This window comes from Orcinus orca, chromosome 19, assembly GCF_937001465.1.
Source record: "Orcinus orca chromosome 19, mOrcOrc1.1, whole genome shotgun sequence".
In the NCBI taxonomy this organism is placed as follows: Eukaryota; Metazoa; Chordata; class Mammalia; order Artiodactyla; family Delphinidae; genus Orcinus; species Orcinus orca.
In genome coordinates, this window is record NC_064577.1 from 35,809,099 (window position 1) to 35,827,565 (window position 18,467).

The window sequence follows — 18,467 nt, forward strand, 5'->3', positions numbered from 1 at the left end:
TCACATAACTCAGACCTTGCTTATTTTATTGGTTCATCTGATATGATGTTGTTTTTCTGTCTAATTTACATGCTTGTTATCTCCTACCTCCACCACTGTCTGCCAAGTCACATACCTGAATTTACAAGGTGCTGCCCTAAAGGATAGGAAAAACTAGGATAAAGGCCATTTTCCCAGGCAGAGACTGTGGCTTAAGGCCCGACTCCAGTGTGTCTGGTGACACTACCGTGAAGGTGACCTTGAAGCAGGCAGTTGGAGGATGTGGATAGTATTGATGCTGGCGCTTCCCTCCTTTAATGGACTTTTTTTTTTAAGATACTGTCTTCAATCAGCATTTATTTTGAATGTTGACTATTGGCTTGAGGCTATCATTCATAGTGTGAGTTCTGTCTGTAGGTCTGTCTTTCATGGGTAAAGTCAAATTAGCATCTAAAGTTCTGTAAAGTTTAGTAGACTGTTCCTGCCGTATTCTCTAAGTCCATGATCTGTGATATTATGTTTTGACTGATGACTCCGGTTCTAAACCATTAACACATCAAAAAGGGTTTGAGCCTGGCAAAGAGAAAGCCCTGCTTATGTTTTAGTTTGGGAGACAAAAGAAAAATAATCACACTTTTGTGTGATTTTTCAGAGATGTTTTTCAGCGGCAAGGGAACTTGGGTCCTGGCTCTGTTCTTATGTTTAGGATTTGCTCCTTCCCTGATAGAGTAGATGAAGGAATGATGCAGGGGATCTGAGTGGCAGGGGCCTTGAGGCCAGCACAACCACGTGACAGGAGGGTGTCAGCCCAGGCACCCCATGCACTGAAGATAGAGAAATCCCCATTGCGTCCTCAGGCCAGAGGGATGGCGCATTTCTCTGGTCACCTCAGCATCAAGCTGACAAAGAGAGCATTGGCCTTCACCTCCTGATTGGCACTGTAACTGAAAGTGAGCACAATAATAGTTCTTCCAGACTTTATTATTTTGCAAAAGGTTAATTGTAGCTTTTAATCTTTCCAAGTATTAAACGAGTCCCTTTATAGATTGTGGTTTGTTCTTTCAGCCAGACATGGCTTCTAAATCCAGCGGAGAATTGAAGAGAAACCCCTGACCTTTTACAACTGGGATCACAGGACCAGTCTGTGGGCCAGACAGCTGCAGCCCAGCTGACTGCGGTCATTGTCCCCCAGCGGCGGGCACTGTCTCTGTTTTGACAGTTCCAGCGTCAGAAAGAAACAAGGCTTGTCTGAGACGCTCTAGTGTGGGTTGAGAGCATCTCTGAGTTCTTTAGTTGAGTTGTTGAAATGGAATGAGTTGCTAACTGTATCTGTACCTCTTTAGACCCACCCACATAACGAAACAAAGTTGGAGAAAGATCTTACTTGGTAAGGAATTCAGGGTGAAGACTTTTAGAACAGCTGCGCAGTGGACAGTTGGTCACTATTTGGGGAACACGATGAAGACCTTGGAGTTGCTGCACTGCTCACAAGATTGGATATTTGCTCGCTTAGGTGTGGAAATTCCATGTGCAGCTTAACCCAGGGAGTAGGTCAAGCCCCAGGTAAAATTTAGCTGATTGGTAGTATCCAAAGGCAGTCAGGGGACTTCCCTGGTGGTCCAGTGGTTAAGATTCCATGCTTCTGCTGCAGGGGCTGCAGGTTGGATCCCTGGTCGGGGGACTATGATCCCACATGCTGCATGGGCCACAAAAAAAAAAAAAAAAAAAAGCAATCAGGGTTTGCACTAGGTAATTGCTTCCTGCAAGGGCAACCTGGATTTGAGTCAGTAGGGGTGCATTAGGGGGCAGAACAGGGAACTCGGAGAGCAGTCGTGCCTGGCCACCTGTTGGCCTGAGCCTCCCAGTGGCCAGTCTGCATCCTGGATGCCTGACAGTGTGGGTTAAGCAGCAGCTCTTGTGATTCTCTCCGGGTTTCCTATCAAAGCTTGTAATGTTCCAGAAAGAACCCTACGTGGGAGTCAGGACACCTGGGCTCTAGTCACAACACTGCCCTCTCCTCTATAGATAAGAAGCTAATTCAGTTTCTGTCCTGAAAAGCTTTAACAATTTTTACTCTTCGTTGTCTTTCTGAGGTTACTTCTTTTCTTGTTCTGTGCTCCTTTTTTTTTTTTTAATTTTATTTATTTTTGGCTGCGTTAGGGCTTTCTCTAGTTGCGGCGAGCGGGGGCTACTCTTCGTTGCGGTGCGCGGGCTTCTCATTGCAGTGGCTTCTCTTTGTTGCAGAGCACGGGCTCTAGGCGTGCAGGCTTCAGTAGTTGTGGTGTGCAGGCGCAGTAGTTGTGGCATGCAGGCGCAGTAGTTGTGGCTTGGGGGCTCTAGAGCACAGTCTCAGTCATTGTGGCTCGCGAGCTCTAGAGCGCAGGCTCAGTAGTTGTGGCACATGGGCTTAGTTGCTCCGCGGCATGTGGGATCTTCTGGGACCAGGGCTCGAACCTGTGTTCCCTGTGTTGGCAGGCAGATTCTTAACCACTGCACCACCAGGGCAGTCCCTGTTCTGTGCTCTTTGGTGCAATAATAATTTGGTGTTTCTCTTCAGGAACAGGGACCAAGTCTTCTATTTCAAATAAGCCCTACAGTTCCCTGTGCTTAGTAGGATCTCAGCTCATTCCTTTGCTTCTCTCCACCTGTGCAGCCACAACTATACCTACAGGCTGTGATGAGCACACCAGTCTGTCCTACTTACTTGTGCTTTACAGATTGATCCTCACAGCCACCCTCTGAATTAGGCTACATTTATGTATTCAGTTGACAAACATTTGTTACAACTGTGATTGTCTTCTGGAGTTTGTAGTTAAGTAAACCAGGCAGTTAATGAATACAGTGATAGGAGGAAGGTAACAGAGAACTGAGCCTAGGTAATCAGGGAAGCTTCCGAGGAGAAGCGTCATCTTTGCCATGACCTGAGGGATGACCGGGAGTTAGCCAGACTAAAGGTGGGGCTGTGCTGTGGAAGTGGGGTAGGAGCCTGGACCTCGTAGTCAGGCAGACTTGGTTTAAGTCCCAGATTTGCCACTCCACAGACCACTTTTTTTTTTTTTTTTTTAACCCCTGTCTAAGCAAATCTCTTAACCTTGCTCACCGCTTTCCTCACCTGCAAATTCTTAGGGAATTGGCAGAAGTAAAGGAGATAATGCCTGTGAGAGCCAGGATCATAATGTGAGCTTAAATGCCAGCTATTATAACGAATATTAATATCAGTATTTTAAAAATCATATGCATAAGATTTGTTCCTTTTCTATATGCAGACTGTACCTCAACAAGGTACTGTTATCGTGGAGAAAGTCATTATGGCTTGAGCAGAGTGGGAGGTGGGGACCAGGGAGGCATGAAGCTGGGAAGTAAGGTGTGCAGGACCCTTTTACAGGTGAGAAAACCAAGGGTCTCAGGCTAAGCATCATCCAACTAGGCGGTAAGTGGTCAAGCCAGGATTGGAACCCAATTGTTTCAGACTCTGCAGTTCTGCTAATGGATGTGGGTTGGCTTCAGTGCCTGTGTTTGGACCAGCAGCCTTTCATGTAATGAAGTAAGATCAAGGATCCAGTCTCACTGAAGCTAACAAATGATTGTTCACAATAGATGTGCAGTTCAAATCCTGATTTGTGAGTTGTATTTATTTGGTTTTGGCAGCTGTGGACTTTAGCGTCCGATAGATTTTTAACACAGTACCGCAGGAAGGAGGAAATGTGAAGATAAAAGGGAAGGAGAACCCACAGGTGCCTTTGTGTTTGGAGCTCAGCCACAGGTGATTGTGAAAGGATGGGGGTTGGGAGGAGGAGGGTCAAGCCAGCTCCAATCCCAACTGGAAGAAGGGAGTTTGCCGCCCCTCGGGCTTTCCCAAGGAAAAGCAGCTCCTGGATTCTCTTCCTAGGCCTACCCCTGCCTCTCACCACTGTCTCCTCCAGTGGGGCAGGCAGGGTCCTGTGGTTTTGAGCTGTGGAGGACTTGAAACTCTTCTCCATATTCCTGGGAATCAGGCTAGTGTTCTAGTGTTCTTGCAGCTTGGCCCGTGGTAGAGGGTGACCTGTCCCTGTCAGAGCTGTCAGCAAAGAAGGACAGCCACATCTCATCTCAGAACTGTGGCCACGCGGGCGGACACAGGCTGTGGCCCAGTGAGAACTCTGTAGAGGGCTCAGGTGGTAGCTCAGGCTGCTGGGTCAAGAGCCTGGCTTTGTGGCTAAAAACCAATCCCTGAAGCACTTGGAAACAGTTGCTCTTGTTAACCAGATGTAAGAATTTGATGAGGAACAAAAACTGAGCAGCTGTTTGTTAGACTAGTGCAGAGTGATGGCTCTTCACCTGAGCAAGCCTGTAAACGGATGAGCTGATGCAGGGCTTGTGTCCCAACACGTGTGCCTGTGTCTTGTCTTTTTTCTACTAAAAATCAAAGGAATAAGCTAAAAGTGTTATGTAAGTTTGTTCACAAGTTGAGTATCTTTTAATGATCTTATAGAACTATAAGAGTTTTAAAAACTTTAGCCTTTTACCTAGATTACTTTTGTTCTTATTCCTGAGTTTTTAATATTTGATGTTAGCTTTTTAAAGGGGTTTTGAATTTCTAAAATAGAATGTGTCACCTGGAAACAGGTTTAGATTATCTTCTCATTCAATTAGGTAAAGCACCTACTAACACTGCATAAACCTGCATGTATGGAAGAGGAAAGAGGAGGGTTTTGACCATTCTGGTTGAGCCCAGTGTCTAGGTCTGAAAAGCTGGAACCCAAGAATTGGGCATGGGCTGTCTAGTAGAGTAGACACCAGCCACATTTGGCCATTGAGCAGTGAAGTGTAGCTAGTTTGAACTGAGATGTGCTCTAAGTGTAAAATACATAATGGATTTTGAAGACAGTACAAAACAAAGAACGTAAAATCTTATTAATAATTTTTAATATTTATTACATGTTGAAATGATAATTTGGATATATTGGGTTAAATAAAATACATTGTTAAAATTAATTTCACCTGCTTTTTTCTTTTTTAGTGTGGCTACTAGACAATTTAAAACTACATATTTTCATGATGCACATTTATGGCTCATGTTGTATTTCCATTGGATAGTGAGTGCTTCCCTGAATAATTCTGCATTTTCTGACTTAGGAAAGAAAAAATGAAAGCAATTGGATAGAAACAATCTTTTATTCCTAAATTTCTCTTAATTCATAAATCAAATAATTAATCTGTCCAGTCGCAGGAGTTTCGAAAAGGGGAAATTCTCTAAAAATTACTCTGTTTCTCAGAGGCTGTCTTATTATTTAAGACTAACTTAATAGTATAATGCTTGTCTTTTTTTCCCTTCAGCCTTTCTAGTCTGGTGGTGACTGGATGATAACTGTAATGTTGGGAATTTTGTCGAAAATTCCAGAACCATGTTAGTTCTATTGCCTTTTTTATACGTCTCCTATAATCTAACATAGCTGGGAACTAATGAAAAATATTTTATATGGAGATATTATTGCAGAAATGTTTGTCATATCAAATTATGATTGTCATAATTCAAAAGTCATTAAATAAAGGGTGAGCATCTCAGCTAAGATGTTGTGATGGACCCACAAATGTATCACACATATTCTGTATCCTCAAGTAGCCTCTGCTCTAGCCAGGAGGTATACATTCAGAGTGAAATGACTCAAAAGAGCAATCCCAGGTGGGGACCATATGGCCAAATGGCTTATAAAGGACACTGATAGCAAGTTGCTATTTTAATTTCATAGTTGTTCCTTGACCGTTAGAACTTCTTAAGCACCAGTCCCTCCTTCCCTCCCTCCATGGATTCTTCTTGGTTTTAGTAGCACTGCATGTAAACTCAACCTGGCCTTGAGCATGGCTCTGAAGCAGCCTAGAAAAATCAGATCTGCTGCAAGTTCTCTATTAATCTAGTTGCCTTTAGAACTTTAAGCCTAGTAAACCTGTTACATGTAAGAAAGTATTTTCTGCAACCAAATTGGATAAAAAGAGAACTGTGGATTATATGTCAGGAGATGTTTAGCGAAAAATGTTTGTGTTTAAAAAGACAAATAAATACATTTATAGAAAACTCTACCCAACAACAGCAGAATGCATTATTTTTTTTAGTGTACGTGGAACATTCCCCAGATAGACGATATTCTGGGCCATAAAACAAGTTGAAAAGAACTGAAATTATACAAAGCAAGTTCTCTGACTATAATGGAAGTAAACTAGAAAACAATAACCGAAAGATGTCTGGAAAATTCGCAAATATTTGGAAATTAAACATACTTCTGATTAGCCATGGGTCCAAAGATAGTCACAAGGGAAAGTAGAAAATATTTTCAATTAAATAAAATTGAAAATACAGCAAATCAAAAATTGCAGCTGATGCAGTGCTTAGAGATAAATTAATAGCAATAAATGATTATATTAGAAAAGAAGAAATGTTACCAATATCAGGACTGAAAGAGAGGACATCACTACAGACTCTACAGACATTAAAAGAATAATAGGGAAATATTACAAACAACATTATGCCCAGAAGCTGGGTAACTTAGATGAAGCAGACAAATTTCCTAATAAGATAAACTATCAAAGCCCACTCAAGAAGAAATAGATAACCCGAATAGTCCAATAGTAACTAAAGAAATTGAATTCATAGTTTAAAACCTTTCTACAAAGAAAACTCCGGACCCACATGGCTTCCATTGCAAATTCACCAAACCTTTAAGGAAGAAATATTAATTCTACACAAACTCCTCCAGAAAATAGAAGGAACACTTCCCAGCTCATTTTATGAGGCTAGATAATAATACCAAAAGACACTGCAAAAGACTATAGACCAACTTCCTTCATGCACTTGGACAAATGAACAAAGCACTAGCAAACCAAATTCAGCAGTGTATGTAAAGGATAATAATAGTGTTGTGCTGGTAAACTGGCTCTCCGGTTGGTGGGGGGAGCCCTCTTTGTACTGATTTCCATGGTGTAAATCTCCCACCATGGCCAGTTGCAAGTTACCAACGTAAGGTCACTGAATGTGGAGTTGGGAAAAGATGTGTAGAATCAGCTCTCATGAGCTGGTATAGTCCAGCTTCAGCACGTCATGACCCATGCATAATCTTCCCAAGAATGCGAACTGTTCAACATTCAAAAATCAGTGAACGTACTTCACCATAATAACAGACTAAAGAAAAAGACAAAAAACTGTGAACCAAAAATCATGCTTAGTTCTATACTTAGCAAAATAAGCCCACCCAAACTGATGCTCCAGCAGTTCAGTCCACTTCAGGCCTCACTGTGCTCTGTATCGCTTGTCCCCTGTTTTGCTTCATTGCTTTGATCATTGCTGTTTCTTTACAAACACCTAGATTACACTCTCTTCCCATGGCCACTGCTTACTCATCCAGCATTTTTTAATAGATGCAATGACTCATTGGGAGGAGGGTGAGATATTCCTAGCTCATGCAAAAGATTTACTGAGGTGTATAAATCCATATAATTGGTTCATAAATTTCACACACACACACACACACACACACACACACATACCCCCAATGATAAAGAAGCATGTTTGTCTGTTTTTATTTCCAATAACACACTCAGGATATTCTTTGTGAGGACTTTTTTTAAATAGTTACTCTAGTGGGGTCATAGGATGGTGAAATGAAGACCAGTTCTTCTCTACTGTTTTGGGAGTACCCTTGGGTCAAGAATGTTGTTCTTGTTTTTAAACGTCTTTATTGGAGTATAATTGCTTTACAATGTTGTGTTAGTTTCTGCTATATAACAAAGTGTATCAGCTATATGTATACATATTCCCTCCCTCTTGCATCTCCCTCCCACCCTCCCTATCCCACCCCTCTAGGTGGTCGCAGAGCACCGAGCTGATCTCCTTGGGCTATGCAGCTGCTTCCCACTAGCTACCTGTTTTACATTTGATAGTGTATATATGTCCATGCCACTCTCTCACTTCATCCCAGCTTATCCTTCCCCCTCCCCATGACCTCAGGTCCATCCTCTACGTCTGCGTCTTTATTCCTGTCCTGCCCCTAGGTTCATCAGAACCTTTTTTTTTTTTTTTTTAGATTCCATATATATGTGTTAGCATACGGTATTTGTTTTTCTCTTTCTGACTTACTTCACTCTGTATGACAGACTCAAGGTCCATCCACCACACTACAAATAACTCAATTTTGTTTCTTTTTATGGTTGAGTAATATTCCATTGTATATATGTGCCACATCTTTATCCATTCATCTGTTGATGGACACTTAGGTTACTTCCATGTCCTGGCTATTGTTAATAGTGCTGCAGTGAACGTTGTGGTACATGTCTCTTTTTGAATTATGGTTTTCTCAGGATATATGCCCAGTAGTGGGATTGCTGGGTCATATGGTAGTTCTATTTTTAGTTTTTTAAGGAACCTCCATGTTCAACATCAGTAATCATTAGAGAAACGCAAATCAAAACTACAGTGAGGTATCACCTCACACCGGTCTGAATGGCTGTCATCAAAAAAATCTACAAACAATGAATGCTGGAGAGGGTGTGGAGAAAATGCTGTTCTTCTTTAAATCTTTGTATCAACTCCTGACACACTGCTTGGCACATAGAAAGATTCACTGCATGTTTGGATGAATGGATGAATGAATAAAAGAGAATTTTGAGCATCCCTCACTTGCCGAGGCTGTTAATTCAAGATTTTAGTGTGAGACTCAAATACTCACCGTGGAAATGGCTATTCCTTGAGAAGAATGACAATCCCAACTCTACTGTAGTGATCTTCAGCATTTCTCTGCTCATTTCAAAGACATAAAGTGAGGGGTGTGGGAACACAGTAATTAAAATTCCCTAGAGAACTTCTTTTAAAGAGATCTGGACCACCCATATCATTTGAAAAAGTACTGTGGGGCTGGCAGAGTGTTAAATGATGAATACTGATTACAGCTATGAGACTAGCTTTAGCACTGTTTTGTTGTGTGTAAGGGTTTTGTGTGTTGTTCATACCTTCAACATGTTTGCTCTCTGTACTCATACGTTGATTCTTAAACATATTAATGGGTGGGGGGGAACCTGGAACACGACTTTATTCATTTAAGTTACTACATATCTTTGAATTTTGACATACCATTGATCATATCTGTGATTTATTTAATGCCTAAGTCTCGATCATCTGCTTCACTATGTGATTTCACTGAGATAGAAATGGGGAGTGGTATGGTAACATGAGTTAATATGGTCTGTGAAATTTTAAAGATTGTTTGCAGGTGGGCTGTGTCTGCTTAATTAAGAAGGCCAGACTGGGTGGGATTACTTGTCCCCAGAGGAGGTCAGGCCGAGACAACTTCTTCTGTTTACATGAACTAAACTTTTGAGTTTCCTGATTTGCCTTTCAGCTTTAAAGAAAAGAAAGAAAAGCTTTAATTATTTAGGAAAATGGACATTGTCATTCTCCCCCTAAATCCAGGTTTTCAGTTAACAAAAACATACCAAATCACTCCTCAGCACAATTATCCTTCAAGCTCAGAGACTTGTCTCAGCAACCTCTTGTCATCAGTAAGTTAATACTTGCATCGTAGTCAAGTTTGGTTTCAGTGCCCTGAACACCAGAGTGGTCATCATTTTCATACTGAATCAGGTGTCTGTTTATTCTGATTTTACTAAAGGAAGTTTTTCTCCATCAGGGATGGATGAATGAGATTTACAACTACGATCCAGAAACTTACCATGCGACTTTGACACATTCGGTCTTTGTTCGACTTGAGGGTGGGACCGTAAGGCTTTCAAAGCCCAATAAAAATATATCCAGGAGGGCAAGCTACAATGAAACAAAGCCAGAGGTGACCTACGTCAGCCAGAAAATCTACGACCTGTCCGACAGCAAGGTGAGCCCAACTAATTTGGAAGCTTAGATGAATGAAAAGCATTTGGAATCTTGGACGCTTTACTGTAATTTTTCCCCTTAAAAGGTTGTGTGTTTAAAGTATGAGTGTAATTTAGAGCAGTGCCTCTCAAACATTAATGTGCATATGAATCACCTGAGCATCTTTCAAAGTACAGAATCTGATTCAGCAACTATGAGTAGGGCCTGAGAGTCTGCATTTTTATGAGCTCCCAGGTGATATCCATGCTGCTGGTCCACAGACCACACTCTGAGAAGCAAAGGCATCGTACGCTCTTCTGACTTTGAGAGTTAATTTTTTTGGTCAAACAAAAGCCACGTGTGGTGGTGCTAGGCTAATAACTAACGCAAGCTCTGTAAATGTGAAAATTATGGAAAATTATGCAAAATAACCACATTTTGATAAAGTATACTTCTGCTTTTGAGAAATGTAAATTATTTTTTATTCCAAAAAGCTATAGGTTCTCTTTTCTTATAAATCTTGTGAGTGATCTTTGAGTTTCTCCAAAATGGCAGAATTATTTAAAATAGTTTTTTGACGAATTTATTCTTACCTTGTGGTTGATAAACTTGAGCTTCCCATCAGGATCTAATTTGATAAATTCTTCTTTTTCCCCCCAGCTTAGGTTTGACCCAGGGTCATTAAACTCAGTTGATATCCAAACTTAGTTGATGATAATCCATTAAATAGTTATTCTGCTACTGTTACCTGAAAATCATAGATATTTGTAACTCGTGCGAAATTCTTGAATATCTACTTTCTGGAATTATTTTGAAAGATAAGTCATTTCTAAAAATTCTAGTTTCTAAAGTCACGTTATGGACAAGTGGTAATTCTTTCACGTTCATCATTTTAGTCAAAAATACTATGAAGTTTGCATTTGTGCTCTGCACAGTAGTAATGCACAACGTAGCCAATTCTTAATTTAGAGTGTAAATCCTTTCCCTTTCTCTGTAGATTTATCTTGTGCCTAAAAGTTTGGCTCGAAAGCGAATCTGGAATAAAAAGTACCCCATTTGTATCGAGCTTGGTCGACAAGATGACTTTATGTCTAAGGCCCAGACTGATAAAGAGACTTCTGAAGAAAAGCCACCAGCTGAGAGGGAGTTGGGAGGCGAGGACCCTAAGAAGCCAACCCACCCTCAGGAGGGAACACGATCTGGCCAGCGAGATCAGATACTCTATCTCTTTGGGAGAACTGGCCGAGAAAAAGAGGAGTGGTTTAGGAGATTTATTCTGGCATCTAAGCTGAAGTCGGAAACCAGGAAGCCACCTGGTGTCTCTGGAAGTAAACCAGGTAATGACATGTGTGTTAAATGCTTATGTATTTTTAAAGGGCCCGTGGGAGAATCAAGAGAGAGTCCCGGGTAGGAAGAGAGGAAGACCACCCTGAACTGATGACTGTCTGCCACCTAAGGTGTATTCATGGGTTATTTGCCTTCTAGGCTGCTCACTGCAGTACTTTGTACTGAATCATTTAACCAGTGATGGAACCATTTGCAGATGTATTTTTTTCGCCTTTGCTGGTTCCTTAAAGATTATATCAATATTTATGTTTATGTACTGTGGCTCCTCTGAGAGAAGCAGCAGAAGGAGAACCCTAGTTATAATAAGAAGGCCAGTGAGAAGGCAGCTTATGCTCTCAAGCTCCTGGCCTTCAACATGGCCTCCACGCCTGAGATTGCCATCGAAGCACAGAATCCTTGGCCTCCTGACTCACTGCATTTGCCATCGATTACCCCGCCCCTCTGCTCATTTCCTATCCCTCTGTCCCATGTACTTTGCTTGGAACAGCACTGAATCTCTCACCGTCCTCCAGACATACTGTGCCCTGTCATTGCTTTTTGCATATGCTGTTCCCTCTACCTGGAATGCTCTTCCCCCACCTAGGCCGGGAAAATGCCAATTGTTTCTTCAAGGGGCAGTCCAGAGGTCACTACCTGTGAAGGTCACTGCTGGAGGAAGCGCCTCTCGGCTCTTGGGCAGAGGGACTCACCCTGTCCCTTCTGCCCTGAAAGTCCTTTAGTCATGCTTCAGTACAGTGCTTATTACAGAAAATTGTGATTTATTTGCCTAGGTGCCCGAGTTCAAGGGCAGGGACTGTGTATGTCTTATTATTCTTTTTAATGTGGAGTTGGCCCAGAGAAAGTGCTCGATGAAAACTGTGTTGAATGAATGAATGAAAGATGTTTGTCCATCCACAGCTTATGGCAATTCCAGTTAGCTTTCTGCCCACTTTCTGTGTGCCCCTTGGGCTGTGTCAGTCCTTCATCTGACCCCAAGAGAGCACCAGAAAAAAAGAAAAGGTGCCTACCAGATATGTATCATGGCTCCCATTCCTCTGAATTGTCTTGAAGAAGAATAAGAACTGTTCTAAAAAGTTATCTATCATTACAATGGAAGGTGTCTTTCAGGGTGGGAAATAACCTTATAAATATGTATATTTTAGATAGTCATTTATAGCATTTTAGCTGCTTTTCAGCTGTACCCAGTGGAGTTTGCTCTGTGTTCCATTTCCTTTGCCGTCGTTTTCCTCATCTGTGTTAACAGCCATCACTTCTTTGCTCCAGGGGTTTTGCCCTCACACAGCAGACACAACAGTCCCTCGGGGCACCTGACCCACAGCCGCAGCAGCAGCAAAGGCAGCGTGGAGGAGATCATGCCCCAGCCGAAGCAGAAGGAGCTAGCGGGCAGTGTACGGCAGAAGATGCTTCTGGACTACAGTGTGTACATGGCCAGGTGTGTCCCCCAGGAAAACCGAAGCCCCCAAAGGAGCCCAGCGCAGAGTGCGGAGAGCAGCCCCACAGCTGGGAAGAAGGTAAAGCTGGCTGCCTGGGGGTAGCTTTTTTGCTCTTAGATTTGTTTCCTCATACATAAGCCCTTTGAGCGCCTCTTTTGTACCAGGCCCTGTTCTAGGCATTGGGGACACAGTGCTGAACCAGACAGATGAGGGCTGTGCTCTTAGGGAGCTTGGACTCTAGTCAGGGAGACAGCAAGCAGCAAACAGCAAACATCAGGTGCCAATAAGCATGAAAATAAAGACAAATAAGGGAGGATGGAAAGTGGCCAGAACTGCTGTTTTAGATTGGGGTCGAGGACAGCCTCTTTGAGGACGTGACATTTGGGGAGAGACCTGACCAAAGTGAGAAAGTGAGCCCTGGCGATCTGTGTGAGAGGAGCATTCCAGGTGCAGGGACCAGAAAGTACAAAGGCCCTGAAGCAGGCCTGTGGTTGGAGTATTCAAGGAACTGTGGTGAGGTCAGCGTAGGTGACAGTGAGCAAGGGACAGAGGCAGGGCCTCGTCAGATCAATTCCTCGTCTGATCAGGTCATGGGAGGCCCTGGGAGGGTTTTGAGCAGGGGCTAATGTTGATCTGACTTGAGTTTAAAAAGTCATGTGGCTCTCCATGGAGACTGGAGAAGGGGCAGTAGGAGGAAAGGGCGGTGGGAGGTGATTGTGGCAGCAGAGCATGGGGCTAGGCTGAGGTGGTCATAGCAGGTGGTGAGAAGTGGCGGCCTTGGGGATACTGTTGGAGGGGAGCTGGCTGGATTTGCAGATGAGTTCCATGTGGGATGGGGAGAACCAAAGGAGTCAGAGATTACCCCTAGCTTTTGACCTGAGCAACTGGGCCATCAGTAGGGAAATTCACAGAATCATTAGCAATAGAGGTCTAATTCCTTAATAACCATTGTATACTCAAATTCTCAGACTCCTCAGCTCTGTCCAGGGCTTTTGAAGGTTTACCATATGCATTATTTGCAAAATGTAACAAGCTGGACATTGACTCAAGATCATTTGTGATAAGATGACTAATATAAGCTGCCATATGTCAGACTCTGTCAGACACTGTAGTAGAATTACTCTGATCCCTTGAACAGTCTTGCAAACCAGGTGGTATTCTCTCCATATTATAGATGGAGAAACCAAACTTCACAGAAGTTAAGTAGCTTAATGTCACAGTTGCTAAGTGATGGAGTGCACGAAACCTGATCTGAGACTCCGAGGCCCTTTGGCTGCCAGGACTGCCGTCTTGGTGGGTCATTCTCAGACTGTGCTTGCCCTGAGGCCTCCAGCCGCTACGCCCCCTCAGGTTCTGAGGCACAGCCTCCCGCCCGTGGAGCACGAAGCCTGTTTCTTCCATGTTCAGTTACTAAAGTGTTTAACCTCTTATAGGGACTGTATTTCTGTTAACGGGAAGCATTTGGTACCATCCTCTTTGTGCTTTCAGGCTTTAGTCATTCTGTTGACCCTCTTCAGTGTGGAAGAGGCCCCAGAACCTTCAGCCAGCCTACTTTGTCAGGGCCAAAAAAGACCGTATGCCTTTGCTGGCCTCTGACCCACCGCCTCCCCCTCTGACCTAAGCTACCAGTTAGAGTGGGAAGCAGATTCCCTCTAAGCTAGAGCGGGGTAATAGAAAACTGCTCTGGAAATGTCCTGTTTACCAACAGTGAGTCCCACTCCCCCAATTCCCTTTCTGCCTGGGCTGTCAGCTGTCTGGATTCTCATTAGACTCAGGAAAATCAGGAGGAGAATTGTGTGATGTAAGAAAAGGATCTAATAAATAAATGCTTGCTTTTTAAAAAAGAGTTCTGTAAATTAAAAAAACAAAAGTTTTAGAACATCGCTTCCTCCGTATGTGTTACATGTGCCTGTTGTGTAATCACTGGGGTCTGTGGAAGCCGCAGGAGGGCCTGGGAGGTCCTGCTGGCACAGAGCCTGACCCCTCAACCTTGCGCTGCTGTCGCTGGGGTGGGGTGGGGGTGTCTCTGGTACAAACCTTTTTTCCAGGTACTTAGCACTTAACCCCTTTAAACACCAGAACCTTCTTTTCATCTTCTAAGTTAAGTCTGATTAAAGTCTTTAAAAACCACATTGCACTTCCTGTCCCCCTTAGGCAGAGCAGGCAGGGATGATTTAATCTTTTTCCTGGTGATTTAAAGACTCAATACAACACATGGAAATTCAGGCCTGTTGTCCTGCAAGGCTATCGAGGTCAGGCCTTTCACCCCCGTCTGAACCATCCCAGACCACAGACTCTGCAGCATTTTCTGTCACTTGTCTGCTGGCTGGTGTTAGTGTGTGTCCTTCTAGTTGCCTTTCCTTGAGTGCTTATCCTCATCTCCCACCCCTACCCCTAATCTAATGGTTCTAATCTGCATGGGCTAGGCAACCAGAGAGCCAGAATTGTGTGAACACAGGCAACTGTCTTTGAAAGAGGGGCTTCTGAAGCAAGTGCGTGAGCTTTAGCGCTGGACTGCCACGTCCACTTGGCCTGCCTGAAGCATGTGTGGGCCGCGTCCTGGCTCTCAGGAGTGGTCTGGTAGTAGAGACAGTCATGAATGAGGTATAGGTGTATGTTTTAGTTATCTATTGCTGTGTAACAAATAGCCCCAAATGGGGTGGCTTAAAACAATAACAGTGATTTATTTTGGTCACAGATTTGTAATTTGACTGGGCCTAGCAGTGAAACCTTCTCTCTGCTCCATGCAGTGTCAGCTGGGGAGGCTGGACGGGGGGCTGGAGGACCTGCTTCCGAGATGGCACTTGCATGGCTGGCAAGTAGTTGCTGGGTGGTGGCTGGGAGCTCAGCTAGGGCTGGGGGCTGTGGGCCTCGGTTCTTCCCCATGTGGCCTGGGCTTCCTTCAGTGTGGTGACTGGGTTTCAAGCACAAGCGTCCCTAGAGAAAAGAGCCAGGTGGGCTTTTTATGACCTAATCTCAGAAGTAAAGTAATGTCACTTCCTTCCTGCTCCATTAGTCAAAGTAGTCAAAAAGCCCTCCCAGCTTCAAGGAGAGGGGCATAGATTCCACTTCTGCTGAGCTGAGGGAGTAGCAAATTCTTAGAAGAGCATCTGGGATGGGAAGTATCATTGCACCATTTTTGAGAAATAAGGTCTGCTACAGTATTTATTCCTATGCTCTTTTTATTACTTTTCATGCTTTCCTTTTCAGTGGAGATAGTTCTTTACTAGTTTTATTTCTCTTTAATTCTGTAATTCGAGCAAATGAGGACCTTCCCCCACCCCCTCTTTAATTTTCTTTTCTTTTCTGTGCCTGTGAAGCATTAACATGGTTCCAAAAACCGAAACTGTACAAAGACATATTCAGAAAAGTGCCGTCTCCCCCGCCCTTTTCCTTCTCTTCATCCATGCCATCCCCCCACCCCCACCCCAGTAGTGAACCGGTCTCATTAGTCTCTGGCTCATCCTCTCTGGGTTCATTTCCCCTCCTGTCTTACTCAAAGGGTGGCACGCCATGGATACTCTTTTGCACGCTTTTTTCATTTACCAGTACATTCTGGAAATCACTCCACATCGGTTCTTAGATATCTCCCCTTCCTCTTGTTTTTCAGCAACTGCAAAGACTGACTCCATTGTGTGAATGTTCCATAGTATATTCATTCTCTTATATGGGCGTATGGGTGGTTTGTAATATTTTGCAATTACAAACAGTGCTGCAATGAACAACCTTGTATATGTGTATTTTTGTGTTGTTGGGGGTATATCTTCAAGGTGATATCTTACGAGAATGTCAGAATGTAAACTCACGTGTAGTTTTGTTAGATATTGCCAAATGCCTCTGCGTAAGGGTTGCACCAGTGTTCATTCCCACTGGTAATAAGAATGCCTGTTTCCCCACAATTTTGCCAAATGTGAACCTTTTGGACGTGGTCATTAGTGCTCATCCTTCCTGCCAAAGACGGCCAGGTTATTTCTTTGGGTTCATATTGCCTCTGCTGTCATGAGTCCAAGAGGAACTGAAAGGGCTCAGAGACACAAAGGAACCTTTGACACCTCTTCAAGTTACACTGTCACTTCATCAGTGTCGGCACCACCCAGACGCTTACCCAGGGTAGCATGCCCCCTCCTCTTCTATGCAAGGAGCTTGGAACACAGCACCAGCCTTTGCCCCACCCTGCTGCTGCTTCTTACAGGCCACGTTCAAAGCATCTCTCACCCTGAGGGCTCCAGGTCTAACGGCGCCTTCCACACACTCAGCCTCCTTTCTCACACATGGCCCAGTGCTAAGCTGGGTCAGGAGGTGAGTAGGGCCACTGGTGGTCAGGAGCCAAACCAATGCTGAAAACAGCCAGTGATAATTAGTAGATGTAGACTAGGTTTGTATTAAACAATGCTAGAACACTTTTGGTAGTTATTCTTACCCATAATAATTAAAAACAAGTTCGGGGGATTCTGAAATCACTTTGGAGCTCAACATTTGAATTATAAAATACTGCTCTTTTGGAGGAAGGGCCTGGTTCTCCAGATGTTTAGTGATTAGTGATCGGTCGCTGAGCCCTGACTTGCCCTTGTGACTCCGCTTTATCTCACAAACACAGACTGTACCAGCCTCTGAAGTCTCCAAACCCCTGTGATCTTGGCGCCATTTTCTCTCTTCTCAGGCAGCTTCACCTCTAGAATAGTGAGACCATGAGGCTGGCTGAGGAGACCCAGACCTTGATCATCTTGTTGGTTTGAGGAGAAGATATAAACAGCAATTAAGAAAATGAAGAAACTCTTTTAAGAAATGTCTAAAGGTGGGATAGTGTTACCCCTAGTGTTGGTACCTCAGGAAGGGAGACCCCACGGGCAGCCTGTGGATTTACTCAAAGGTGTGAGGCCAGGGAGGCTACTAGTTCTTTATGCCCTGAAGTGGCCTGCCTGGGAGGGAGGGCCATTGGTGAGGCAGCGCTGTGCTTGTTCACCAAGTGTGAGGCTCTGGTGTTCAGATCACATCAGGCACTGCCACACTCCTTTTCAATGGAAGGTTTTCAGAAATACTTAAAGGTCATGTAGGCTGCCCCAGGTTTGGAGAGTCCTGCCTTCATTATTGCTAGTTCCGCTAATTATCTTGTTACCTACAAACTGGATCATAAGATACTACATCCTGTTTGGTGTTATCAGGAGATAAGAACTCAACAAAGCAAACAGGAATCAAACAGAAACCAGGAAATCTTAATTGGCAGAATGGTTTCCCAAGGCTTCCCCTTTCCAAGCTCAGAGTCAGCTTTTTAAACATTTAGAAGTAGAATTGCAAAGTGTTTATCATACAATAAGTAAAAAATATAAAGCCATATATCCAATTTAAAAATAAATTTTAGGAAGGTTACAGACAAGAGTGCCAAGACAGTTCAGTGGGGGAAAGAATAGTCTTTTCAACAAATAGTGCTGGGGCAACTGGACATCCACATGCAAAAGAATGAGGTCAGACCCCTCCCTCACACCGTATACAAAAATTAAAATGAATCATGGACCTTAAGGCAAGAGCTAAAACTATGAAACTCTTCAAATAAAATATAGGAGTAAATCTCTGTGAATTGGGGCTAGGTGTAAAGGCTTCTAAGATAAGATACCAAAAATACACACAACCAAAGAAAAAATAGGTAAATTGGACTTCATCAAAATTACAAACTTTTGTGTGCAAACAGTACTATCAAGAACGTGAAAAGACAACCCACAGAGTTTGCAAATCATATGTCTAAGGGTTTTGTACCCAGAATATATAAAGGACTCCTGTAATTCAATAATAAAAGGTAAATAACCCAATTAAGAAATGGGCAAAGGATCTGGATAGATATTTCTGCAAAGAAGATATACAACTGGCCAGTAAGTGTATGA

At 43.3% G+C, this 18,467-nt stretch overlaps 1 protein-coding gene across 4 annotated transcripts in view; it reads left to right on the top strand.

Annotated features, from left to right (window-relative positions):
* Positions 1-18,467, top strand: part of TEX2 (testis expressed 2) — a 106,734-nt gene that overhangs the window by 55,852 nt on the left and 32,415 nt on the right. For all 4 annotated transcript variants that reach the window (XM_049702157.1, XM_004275633.4, XM_049702156.1 and 1 more), the window contains 3 exons: positions 9,633-9,833; positions 10,809-11,148; positions 12,422-12,669. In XM_049702157.1, the coding sequence (XP_049558114.1) occupies positions 9,633-9,833; positions 10,809-11,148; positions 12,422-12,669 (789 nt within the window). The remainder of the gene's footprint in view (positions 1-9,632; positions 9,834-10,808; positions 11,149-12,421; positions 12,670-18,467) is intronic.